Genomic DNA, 13,694 nt, shown 5'->3' with positions numbered 1-13,694 from the left:
TGTTCTACAGCAGCATGCATGTGCACCTCCTCATTCTACAGAACGTTCTTAGATATGATAATAATAATAATAATAATAATAGAGATGCATCACTACTGCTGAGTTCAGGAATAAACACATAAATCAGGAGTTTTCTACAACATGACGTCCACAGTTTAGACCAGGACTAAAACAGAAGCAACTCATTCATACATTTTCAATAATAGTTTTATTTAAACAGTAATCTAAATAAAATACTGATACTTTAAAAGCAACGTGGTTTATTATGTGTAATAAACTGTAAGTAATTTCTCATTTTCACTTAACACTTTGTCTTCAGTGTTTATAGTGTTTATTCAACAATAAGGTGAAATTTAATACATTTTCACACAACATCAGTGTGACACGCGTGTGTGTCTTAACCTCCCGTCTCTTTCTGACGTGATCATAAAAACTTTCCATCGTTCACAGACATAATTATACATTCCTGAGGTTCTTCTGTGAAACAACAGGCCACGCCCCTTTCTGCAGGAGCAGCTCTGATTGGTTGTGGTAGCAGAGCTCCATGTTGAGTTGACTTTAACCCTCAGTGCACACATTCATCACACACACACACACACACACACTGTGTCATTTTCATATTTTTTGTAATGTTTGTTTTTTGGAGTCATTATGTGTATTTTTTGTGCATTCTGTTGTCATTTTGTGTACTTTTTCTATAAATATTGTTAGGATGCCCCACCCCCCAGGATAGAGAGAGAGATGTAGAGAATAAAAGAGCTGGGAGGAGAATATTGTAAAAGGATGAATAAATGAATGTTTCACTCATAAATACAGTCACCAGTAGAGGGCAGCCTGTTGATCTTATTTATTAAATTTAATCACTGAGCAACGTCTAGCACTCACATTTTTATTTTGATTTATTTCAGCAATCTTCAGAAAAAACAATAAAACAAAACAATCAACTCTCCATTGTCTAAATAATGAGGCTAGTGTTTAAAACTAATATATATTATAACCTCACATATATCACAACAAACTAAACTAGGCTCTATAGATTATATCAATAAAGAATAATTAGGAAACTATTTCACTATTTTTACACATTCAATATATATTCTATACAGAGCTTTATTTATATATACAGTTTATACACATATGTATAAACTGTATATATATATATACATGTATAAACTGTATATATATATATATATATATATATATATATATATATATATATACCACTGTAGTGATTCTGGAGTAATTTTATGTATTGTTGGGGTTTTTTTTGCTGTAGTTTTGTGCATTTCTGTGCGTTTTAGTGCATTCTGAGTCATTTTCATGTTTTTGTTGTCGTTTGGTGTATTTTTCTGTAATGGATGTTTTTTGGACTCGTGTATTTTTGGATCTCTTTGTTGTTTTTAATAGTCTTTTGTTGCTATTGTAGTGTAATAGAGTTGTCATTTATGGCCAAATGAGTGTTTTGAAGGTTGGATGTACAAAGAGGTGTACATACTGTTACTGTTATGAAGGGGTTTATTTGCAGGTACAAAGTAAAATAGTGTGTGTGATTTACCTGGTTTAATTCTATGTGCATGATAAATGTGTTTGTTTTTTCTACTCATTTGTACGTTTGTTTTGGTTTGGTGTATTTTTCTGTCATGGATGTGCTCTAGCGCCCCCTCACACCCTGAGGTCAAAAGCTGAATAGGTTTCATTTCAGGGCCGTCCAGAAGTGAAATAAAATCAAAATAAACATTTTGAAATGACCAAATTATAATTAAAATAACAGATACACACACTCTGGGTATTTGGAACCCGTCGACCGAGTTTCAGGTCGAACTGGCATCACGTCTGGAAGATACACACACACACACACACACACACACACACACAGCCACACACACACACACACAGACACACAGCCACACACACACACACACACACACACACACACACACACACACACACACACACACACACACACACAGCCACACACACACACAGAGACACACAGACACACACAACCACACACACACACACACACACACACACACACACACAACCACACACACACACACACACACACACACAGCCACACACACACACAGAGACACACAGACACACACAACCACACGCACACACACAGCCACACACAGACACACACAACCACACACACACACACACACACACAGCCACACAGACGTCCCTTGAATTATAGTATAGAACATATCATTTTAAAAGATGACGTAACAAAAATGTTTTAAATAACATTAAATCATAACAACATGTTACATGTTTTTATTTTTATTTTACATAAATGCTGTACATGAATTAAGTTAACAGTAACATAACCATCTTATCATCTGCATTGTTTCACCATGAATTAAATTGAGAGGGTCCAGCTCTGATAGTGGGGTCTCCTAACCCTCTTCCCCTGGTCAGGGGTCTGTAACCTTTACTCTACAAGGAACCATTGAACCTCATCTCACCTGGATTAAAGTCCTCCTGGAGCCATAAAGACCTTCTCTATGAAGACAATACAGTGGATTACATTATATACAGTTAATATTATATAGAATAATGTTTGATTTGATTTGATTTTTATTGATTATGTAAATGGAAACTTAAAAACAGTTTAAAATAAAATAAATTAACATCAATAAATAAAACAGTATCTTTATCTTCAAATTCTTACACATCTCAGTTTATATGAACACAATGTTTATAAAGTAGATTTTTATAGTTAATGTATATGAAAGTCTATAAAAAGTAACATGAATATAATAACACATGATCATGTGATCAACATATGCTAATTACTCATTTCTTGCCACACATAAAACATACATATTTAACCTGTACATTGGTGGTTAAATGAATCTGTTCCCACACAATTAAAATCTGTATTTTCTTCCAGAAATAGTGTTTTTGTTGGTTTAGTTTCTTACCAGGGATTTAAAACTTAAGGTTAGTCACAGGTGGAGGAAAGTTGATGGTCTGTAGATGTTGTAGGAATGTGCTGAGTCATTGTACAACGTGATTTATTTTAGGTTAATAAATTGTTATATCATGATTTTATTTGTTATTAATCATTAATAAACTCTGTAAAAAATAACTATTTATTTAAATATTTTTATAAAGCCATAGGGAGCCATTGTATAAGAGTCAAAGGACCACATTGAAAAAATAGTTGCATATGCGACCAATTTGGTTGCAGTTTCAAGTCCTGTTCTCCTATAGATGTTCTTCTATGGATGTTCTCCTATAGCTGTTGTTCTATAGATGTTCTCCTGTAAGTGTTCTCCTATGGTTCTCCTACAGGAGAGACAGCGTCTGGAGACCATCCTAAACCTCTGTGCTGAGTATAACAAAGGAGAGAGTGAAGGGGCGGAGCCTCTGGGCTCAGTGAGGACAGGGTTCCCTGGAGCTGCTGCTGAGGGTCGTAGACGTTCTATGGAGAACCTCCTGGGTGTGAGTGTGGTTCAGAGACAGAGGGAGAGTGATGAGTGTAGCAGCACAGAGAGCAGCCATCAGGAGGTGATCAATGGAGGAGGACAGGTAGGACTCTTCATCTACATCCTTCATGGTTCTACTGTAGCTGGTTACTCACATGTGTTGTCATCTCATCAGGACCACTCCCCCAGCTGTGGAGGCTCCTCCCACCCAGAGCTAGCTCACCTGGAGGAGCAGCGGCTACGTGTTGCAGCTAACATAGATGATCTGAAGGCTCGACTCACTGAACTAGAACAACAGCTGGAGGAGTCACAGCAAGAGGTGATCACACTGATCAATGATCATTGATGTGTTAATGATCATTGATGTGTTAATGATCAATAATGTTAATGATCAATAATGTGTTAATGATCATTGATGTGTTAATTATCAATAATCATTGATGTGTTAATGATCATTGATGTGTTAATGATCAATAATCAATAATGTTAATGATCAATAATGTGTTAATGATCATTGATGTGTTAATTATCAATAATCATTGATGTGTTAATGATCATTGATGTGTTAATGATCAATAATCAATGATGTGTTAATGATCAATAATTAATGATGTGTTAATGATCAATAATCAATGATGTGTTAATGATCAATAATTAATGATGTGTTAATGATCAATGATCAATGATGTGTTAATGATCAATAATCAATAATGTGTTAATGATCAATGATCAATGATGTGTCAATGATCAATGTGTTAATGATCAATGATGTGTTAATGATCATTGATGTGTTAATGATCAATAATCAATAATGTGTTAATGATCAATAATGTGTTAATGATCATTGATGTGTTAATGATCATTGATGTGTTAATGATCAATAATCAATGATGTGTTAATGATCAATAATTAATGATGTGTTAATGATCAATAATCAATGATGTGTTAATGATCAATAATTAATGATGTGTTAATGATCAATGATCAATGATGTGTTAATGATCAATAATCAATAATGTGTTAATGATCAATGATCAATGATGTGTCAATGATCAATGTGTTAATGATCAATGATGTGTTAATGATCAATAATCAATAATGTGTTAATGATCAATAATGTGTTAATGATCATTGATGTGTTAATGATCAATAATCAATAATGTGTTAATGATCATTGATGTGTTAATGATCATTGATGTGTTAATGATCAATAATCAATAATGTGTGTCCAGGCTGAGATGGAGCGTGCTCTTCTTCAAGGAGAGAGAGAAGCAGAACTGGACCTGATCAGATCTGACACACATGTGATCAATGATCTCCTGATTAGGATCAATCAGCTGGAGAAAGACGTTCAGAGAGAGAAGGACAAGGTACACACACACACACACACTAACACACACACATTAACACACACACACACACACACACTAACACACACACATTAACACACACACATTAACACACACACATTAACACACACACACATTAACACACACACACACTAACACACACACATTAACACACACACATTAACACACACACACACACACACATTAACACACACACTAACACACACACATTAACACACACACGTGTTTCCATGGTAACAGTCATTCTGAACGGAGGTCTACATGTTGCTTTAGGTGTGGGGGTGTGGAAGGTTCTGATTGGACAGGAGGAGAACATGTTTATCAGGAACAACACAACAAAGCTTTGAATGTCGACTGTAACACAGAACACATGTTTTGATCTTTATTATGATTGTAGTTATGAAGAAACATCTGGACAATAACACACTTTGGTCCATGGAGCAGGAGAGATATGAACTAATCAATGACTGATAAATATGTTGTGTCTAATAAAGATAGTAGCTTTAATAACTGGTAACACATTTACTCCTCCTCCAGGTCCTAGTGCCTGCCTCCGTTTATCGAGGTCCACTTGTATAATAATCATTATATTTATGTCTGTTCAGGCTCTTCTTAAATACATAGTCTCAGCTCTAGTCCTGGCCGCCATCTTGGATTATGTTGTCACCAGCGCGTCATCGCGGTAATCACACATGTTCAGAACGACCGGAATTAACTTAAAGAGGAATTAAGTGTTTTTAAGATAAAATCGGAATAAACCAGCCTCCTAATTAATCAGTTTAAAAAGGTTTTAACTGTGTGTGTGTGTGTGTGTGTGTGTGTGTGTGTGTGTGTGTGTGTGTGTGTGTGTGTGTGTGTGTGTGTGTGTGTGTGTGTGTGTGTGTGTGTGTGTGTGTGTGTGTGTGTGTGTGTGTGTGTGTGTGTTCTAGGAGAGGGCCCATGTAGAGACTGAGCGTGTGCAGCTCCAGCTCCTCCATCAGAGCTACGTTGATCTGAAGAATCAGCTTCACACGTGTCCAGAGTCTGTGACAGAACATCTACAGGACCAGCTGAAGAGGGTGGGTCTACTATTAATTATTAACATTATCAACTATTAATTAATTAATAACTATAGTCTGAGAGACCAGATGAAGGGGGTGGGTCTGCTATTAATTATTAATTATTAACTCATTATTAACATTATCAACTATTAATTAATTAATAATTAATTAATAACTATAGTCTGTGAGAGACCAGATGAAGGGGGTGGGTCTACTATTAATTATTAATTATTAACTCATTATTAACATTATCAACTATTAATTAATTAATAATTAATTAATAACTATAGTCTGTGAGAGACCAGATGAAGGGGGTGGGTCTACTATTAATTATTAATTATTAACTCATTATTAACATTATCAACTATTAATTAATTAATAATTAATTATTAACTATAGTCTGTGAGAGACCAGATGAAGGGGGTGGGTCTACTATTAATTATTAATTATTAACTCATTATTAACATTATCAACTATTAATTAATTAATAATTAATTATTAACTATAGTCTGTGAGAGACCAGATGAAGGGGGTGGGTCTACTATTAATTATTAATTATTAACTCATTATTAACATTATCAACTATTAATTAATTAATAATTAATTATTAACTATAGTCTGTGAGAGACCAGATGAAGGGGGTGGGTCTACTATTAATTATTAACATTATCAACTATTAATTAATTAATAACTATAGTCTGAGAGACCAGATGAAGGGGGTGGGTCTGCTATTAATTATTAATTATTAACTCATTATTAACATTATCAACTATTAATTAATTAATAATTAATTAATAACTATAGTCTGTGAGAGACCAGATGAAGGGGGTGGGTCTACTATTAATTATTAATTATTAACTCATTATTAACATTATCAACTATTAATTAATTAATAATTAATTATTAACTATAGTCTGTGAGAGACCAGATGAAGGGGGTGGGTCTACTATTAATTATTAATTATTAACTCATTATTAACATTATCAACTATTAATTAATTAATAATTAATTATTAACTATAGTCTGTGAGAGACCAGATGAAGGGGGTGGGTCTACTATTAATTATTAACTCATTATTAACATTATCAACTATTAATTAATTAATAATTAATTATTAACTATAGTCTGAGAGACCAGATGAAGGGGGTGGGTCTACTATTAATTATTAATTATTAACTCATTATTAACATTATCAACTATTAATTAATTAATAATTAATTAATAACTATAGTCTGAGAGACCAGATGAAGGGGGTGGGTCTACTATTAATTATTAACATTATCAACTATTAATTAATTAATAATTAATTAATAACTATAGTCTGAGAGACCAGATGAAGGGGGTGGGTCTACTATTAATTATTAACATTATCAACTATTAATTAATTAATAATTAATTAATAACTATAGTCTGAGAGACCAGATGAAGGGGGTGGGTCTACTATTAATTATTAACATTATCAACTATTAATTAATTAATAACTATAGTCTGTGAGAGACCAGATGAAGGGGGTGGGTCTACTATTAATTATTAATTATTAACTCATTATTAACATTATCAACTATTAATTAATTATTAACTATAGTCTGAGAGACCAGATGAAGGGGGTGGATCTACTATTAATTATTAACTCATTATTAACATTACCAACTATTAATTAATTAATAACTATAGTCTGTGAGAGACCAGATGAAAGGGGGTGGGTCTACTATTAATTATTAAGGCATTATTAACATTATCAACTATTAATTAATTAATAATTAATTATTAACTATAGTCTGTGAGAGACCAGATGAAGGGGGTGGGTCTACTATTAATTATTAACATTATCAACTATTAATTAATTAATAATTAATTAATAACTATAGTCTGAGAGACCAGATGAAGGGGGTGGGTCTACTATTAATTATTAACATTATCAACTATTAATTAATTAATAATTAATTAATAACTATAGTCTGAGAGACCAGATGAAGGGGGTGGGTCTACTATTAATTATTAACATTATCAACTATTAATTAATTAATAATTAATTAATAACTATAGTCTGTGAGAGACCAGATGAAGGGGGTGGGTCTACTATTAATTATTAATTATTAACATTATCAACTATTAATTAATTAATTAATAATTAATTAATAACTATAGTCTGAGAGACCAGATGAAGGGAGTGGGTTTATAGACTATAAATATAAATGATAAACTACACATGTTGTGTAATCACAGCTTCTTATCTAATAAACATATTGATTTATTGTAGAATAAATCAATATGTTCCCTATTATGCTAGGAATGTTAGCTCCTGTGCTAACGACCCAGGCTAATGATGCGTTTCCATTATCGGCTCGACTCTTTCGGGACCAGATACAGTTTCCAGCACCATGCTGACACGTGAAACTGCCAGATTACAGATTAGACTTTTTAGCTGCGTCACAGAATCAATAATGTTCCTCTGTGTGTGTTTACGATTATCTCAGCCAATCAGTGTCTGCTTTGAGCCTACGTCACATGTTCAGACCAGCGCTGCTGTTTGTGGAACCTCAACAAAGGAGGAACTAAAAAACGCAGCACCAGGAACCATTGAGGAGGAACTTTTTACCAGTGGAAACGTGTGATTAAAGTCATGCTAACATTAAGTAAATATGATAATATGATATTAGTCTGGAATCTCATTCACATCAACCTAAACCTGATACAGAAGGTTTGTTTGTTTGTTTGTTTGTTTGTTTGTTTGTTTGTTTCAGTCAAACAATATATTCAAACAGAAATCACAATTTAAAAATATATATCAACATAAATCATTACATTCACGTAACTTTTCTCACATAATTCCCACTAAACAAATGCAAAGTACTTTTGAGTTTCCTTTTTTAAATAATGCAGAAAAATAATTAATTTTGAAAACAGTCACATTTTTATTTCTTTTATCAACATTATTCCATAATTTAATCTTAAATCACTTTGTTTTACTTCTAATCTTTACCTTTGGTACAATAAATATAAATTACACTATATTTGCTGCTAGTGAAGCGAGCATTTAATTTAGTTTTAAACATTAATTGTGTTATTTTATAATACACAATATCTTTACATTTCATAAGTTTTGATTGAACAAATAATGGATGTTTTTGTTTATTAATTTTACAGCTTTTTCTGCAATAGAACAATATAATTACCAATGGTGTTAAAGCGGTTCTACACAGTATCTCATATATGGAATATCACAGTACAGTACATTGTAAACAAAGACTTGTAATTAAGTAAATATTTTGTTTTATATAACACAAGTGTTTTTGAGGTTTTTGTCTTGATATATTTCATGTGTTGCCTCTAAACCAGGGGTGTTGGGGTGAACGTGGTCAGGGGGCCAGTTTAGTTCAAGTGAGACCTCAGGGGTCTGAAAGACTAAACGCTGACTCAACACATGGATATTCTGCTAGAAATGATTCATAAAGATCTACACATTAAAAATAAATATCATTAGCACCACAATAGCCTCATAATGAGGTCTATAATTACATATCAGCATATAGCACGTGACCCTCTAAACACGTAACATTGTCCTATCTATGCATATAGTCTATATTTATAAATACAACAAAATAGACTAAACACATTTACTATAAATAACACAAATGTAAACTGTAAATTACTTTGATCATATTTATTGAAGGTTTGTACATGAAAACATGACAATGCATAATTAGACCAATTAAAAGAAGGACAGGCTAAGTCAGTCTAAACGAGTCATAGAAAGTAAGTGTTAGAATAAAGTCAACAATAGGTCACATGACTGAATATCCAGTAAGAATTAGTAAAACTAAAAGGTTATTGATCTTAAAACATGACATTGGCTCAATAACAGATGGTACATTAACATCGCCAGTAAGCTCCACCCACATTTCCACACACCCATGCCTATAGCACTATCCTACTGTACATCCTACATCAGTTAACCCCACCCCTTTTAGTCCCTCCCACCCATATCACAGGATTATGATAAATATGGAGACAAACCTTCTTCAGATACTTTTTAACTTTCACCAGCTTAGCTCAGCTGTAGCTGAGTCAGCAACAACAGAACAACTGATGGATTCCACCTAAATTAAAGTTCATATTCTGATATTTTTCACCATCATCTCCATTTGTTCTAAGAACACCAACAACAAAGTATTTAAGCTTTATTTTACCAAACTCACCTGTTTTCTGGAGTTTTAGCCTCTGAAAAGTCACTTTCTGACCAATTCTAAAACTGGGCTGTGTGAGTGGGCGTGTCTATAGACGATGACTCCACACAACAGCTGATCACTAGAGACTTTCTTTTGCAATTCACACACTCCTGTTATTGTTTTCAGCCAGAAATCTGCACATTACAGTAAAACACAAGGATATTTAAGTGGATATTGTTATTGTGAGTCAGAAAAACACAGTTTGATGAAGTGTATGCACCGTGCAGCAAAAACAGCTGAGTCAGCAGCTTCAAACACTTAGCGGAGCTGCTACGTTGCTTTATTGTCATCGTCTCATGTAGAGATTACAGGAATGATCCATCCATGGTGACAGTCAGAACTGCTGAGTCACATTGTGTCATAAACACAGTGTTGCCAGATTCATGTGTTGTACAATCAGGCCCACGAGCCGTAACCATGGCATCCCTGCTCTAAGATAATTTAGTTAATTATGAGTCCCAACAACATGGTATCAACATGCTTCTGGAAAACAAGCGACATGGTAGGCCAAAGCAACAACCTCACACACTGATAGTGGGAGACGTTTCTGTTAAAGATGCTCAGAAGATGTTTAGCAGCAACGTGAAAGTGATCTGTTTACCTAATGACACAGTATCAGACCTGGCTGACAAAATCTTGCATATCGTTGCAGATTACCCACATTTGAAAAATGTTGTGATTCATTTTGGGTTAAATGATTTAGCCAAGGAGGAGTCTGAGGTGTTAAAGCAGGATTTCACCCATCTGCTAAAAACTGTGAGCTGTTTACAGCCTAAAGTGTTCATCAGTGGCCAGATACCTCCAGTCCACAAAGGAGATCTGAAATTCTCAAGGATTTACTCTCTGAATAAATTTCTGTCTTCAACTTGTGCTGCCCTTTCACTAAATATTCTGGAGAGTTCATGGATAAGTTTGCTGAACTGCTGTCAGTTGTATGCACTGAATACAACTTTTTAATAATAACAGGTAACTTTAATATTCACTAGGTGGTGGGGCCCCCTTGGGTAACCTGACTGCGTGTCTGTCATTCAGACTGTGGACTGACCTCCACGTCTTCATATTGTTAGATTAAATCGTAATAAAATAAAACTAGTCTTTATACAATGTCCCACAGCAGTGAGTGGCTAAGAGCAGCTTTACTTTCAAGACATTAAATTGGTTAGAGGAAAAATAAAAACAACAACCGGTAGTTATAACCCAAAATAAAAGTCAGCTTCAATAAGTTCAATGTGACACCGTTGCCGTCCCGACGCACATAGTGCTACACTCAGGGATAGTCACCCCAGAATATCCACCTTAATAGAGATGAGATGAGGTTATTTAAACGTCAGCGAGGTCCGTTTCAGTGGGGCGGGTCAATCCGTGGAGTTTCTCCTTAATCCTGTGTCAGTATTCACCTCCGTCTCTGCGCCGCCCGTCCTTCACCTTCTCCCACCGGGGGTTCAACCTCATCGCTCCTCTCGGATTGCCCTCGGGTCCCGGCGGTATCGTGAATCCTTTGGATCTTAAATCCTGAGTGGCTTGGTCTGCGCTCTCGTACGTGACCGTCCCCGAGTCCAGGAATACACGCATCCGGGTCATTGGTGTATGGAATCTGATGCCCGCAGCCTTCAGAGCCTTCTTGATTGGCAGGTATGCTCTACGTTTATCCATCACTCCGGTCGCGTAGTCATGTTCAAAGAATATCCGTTTCCCTTCCACCGTGATTGGCTTTTTCCGATCGTTTCTTTAGTTGTATATTTCAGAAATCTTACAACGGTGGATCTCGGAGGGGCCGTCTCTGCGGGTTTAGGTCCAAGCACACTCAATACCCAGATCATTCAATCCGGTGCGCTCATTCAGTTCTGTTTTTATAAGATTTTCAATGAAATGGGCCATAGAGGTTCCCTCGGCGCCTTCCTTAATTCCGTAAATCCGAATATTGTTGCGGTGGGAGTGTCCTTCGAGCTCTGTTATCTTTGATTTCAATTCGAGTTGAGTCAGACGAGCTTCATCGACCTCCGTGCCGAGTGATTCCACCTCTTCAATGCGTCCTTCGGCTTCGTCCAGTCGGCGTGACACCGTCTCTATTTTCCCTGCGGCCTCCTCCATCCTCCGGTTAATGTCTGTTCTCATCTCACCAAGCTGGTTTTTAACATCCTGTTGAAACAAACTAAAACTCCAATAGCTGTTTAGAAATCTTGTTTTCCAGTTCTGACATTGCTTTGGTCATAGTCTCATTTATGGTGTCCCGAATAAAAGCTAGCGAGGCCGTTTCTGCTAGCATAGCCTTGTCAGAGCTAGCCGTATCCTCGATATCCATGTCTCTTCTCTTGCTCCTCAACGCCATGTTGCGGCCCTTTTCGTCTCCCCCTGACATTGGAATGTGCCGAGAGACACTTAAACACAAAATCTCCTGATTTAAAGGGTGATAAGTGGAAGTCCAGTTTGGAGCCGAGCTCTCACACAGCCATCTTCACCCACACGTGACCGGAAGTCCACATTAGTCCAGTTTTAAAGTCTTTACACTGGCTCCCAGTCAGCCTCAGAGGAGACTGTAAAGTTCTGCTGCTGGTTATAAATGTGTGAATGGGTTTGGTCCAGAATACATCAGTGAGATGTTAGTCAGGTATGAACCCAGCAGGTCTCTGAGATCTATGGACACAGGTCAGATAGTGGAGCCCAGAGCTCACAGTAACCATGGTGATGCTGTGTTTAGTTGTTATGCTGCAAAGAAGTGGAACAAACTGCAGCAGAGCTGAAGTCAGCATCACATGTGAACATTTTTAAATCAAAGTTAAAGGAACTTTTTTTCTCTACTGTGTATGATTGAGAGAGATTTATGGTCATATTGATGATGTCGTGTTTGATGATGATTTTAATTGATTTTACTGATGATTTTAAATGTTCTTATTGATTTTAAACCGTTGAATGTTTTATCATGTAAAGCACATTGAGTTGCCTCATGTATGAAATGCGCTATACAAATAACTTGCCTTGCCTAGTTTACAATCAGCTGTATCTTTATAAAAAAGATACATTAGATCGGTTCAAACCCTGATCACTGTTCAGCAGTGTGAGGTGTCTGCTCCACAGCTGCTAGCATCAGATGCTACATGCTGCTCTCTCCTCAGTCTGCCTGTGTACGTGCACGTGTGATTGATCAGATCATGTTATTAACATGTGACTCATGTGTTCCACAGGATGGAGAAGCTCTAGAAGCAGGAACCAAGAAGTTTGAGGACCTTGAGTTCCAGCAGTTGGAAAGAGAAAGCAGCCTGGAAGAGGAGAGAGAAACCATGACTCAGCAGCTTCTGCAGGAGAGGGCAAAGCACCAAAGGAGCATGACTCAGAGGAGGGTGAGACCCCACTGGACCCCCTCAGATCACCCCCCCACACTATGAACACAGGAGGTGTTTGAACTCAACCGCTGACCTAGAACATCTTGAACATGTAGAACATCGAGAACTTCTTAGAATAATGACTGACCTCATCTTTGACATGGGAAACAAAAAATAGTTCTATTTCATAGTTCCTGCATGCCCGGTGCCTCTACAGGAGACTGGCGTGGCTTCTAAGGCCCGAGCAAGACCCCATCCTTGACTGCAAGGCCATGGAACCGCTTGTCGCGGCGCACCT

At 36.1% G+C, this 13,694-nt stretch overlaps 1 protein-coding gene across 1 annotated transcript in view; it reads left to right on the top strand.

Annotated features, from left to right (window-relative positions):
• The window catches only part of phldb1b (pleckstrin homology-like domain, family B, member 1b), an 87,574-nt gene that overhangs the window by 32,692 nt on the left and 41,188 nt on the right, over window positions 1-13,694 (top strand). Inside the window, exons 5-8 of the mRNA XM_028463833.1 lie at window positions 3,304-3,756; window positions 4,670-4,807; window positions 5,737-5,865; window positions 13,259-13,414. Coding sequence (XP_028319634.1) covers window positions 3,304-3,756; window positions 4,670-4,807; window positions 5,737-5,865; window positions 13,259-13,414 — 876 coding nt within the window. The remainder of the gene's footprint in view (window positions 1-3,303; window positions 3,757-4,669; window positions 4,808-5,736; window positions 5,866-13,258; window positions 13,415-13,694) is intronic.

The sequence above is a fragment of the Gouania willdenowi genome, chromosome 13, assembly GCF_900634775.1.
Source record: "Gouania willdenowi chromosome 13, fGouWil2.1, whole genome shotgun sequence".
Lineage (NCBI taxonomy): Eukaryota > Metazoa > Chordata > Actinopteri > Blenniiformes > Gobiesocidae > Gouania > Gouania willdenowi.
This window is presented reverse-complemented; position numbering and strand designations above follow the sequence as displayed.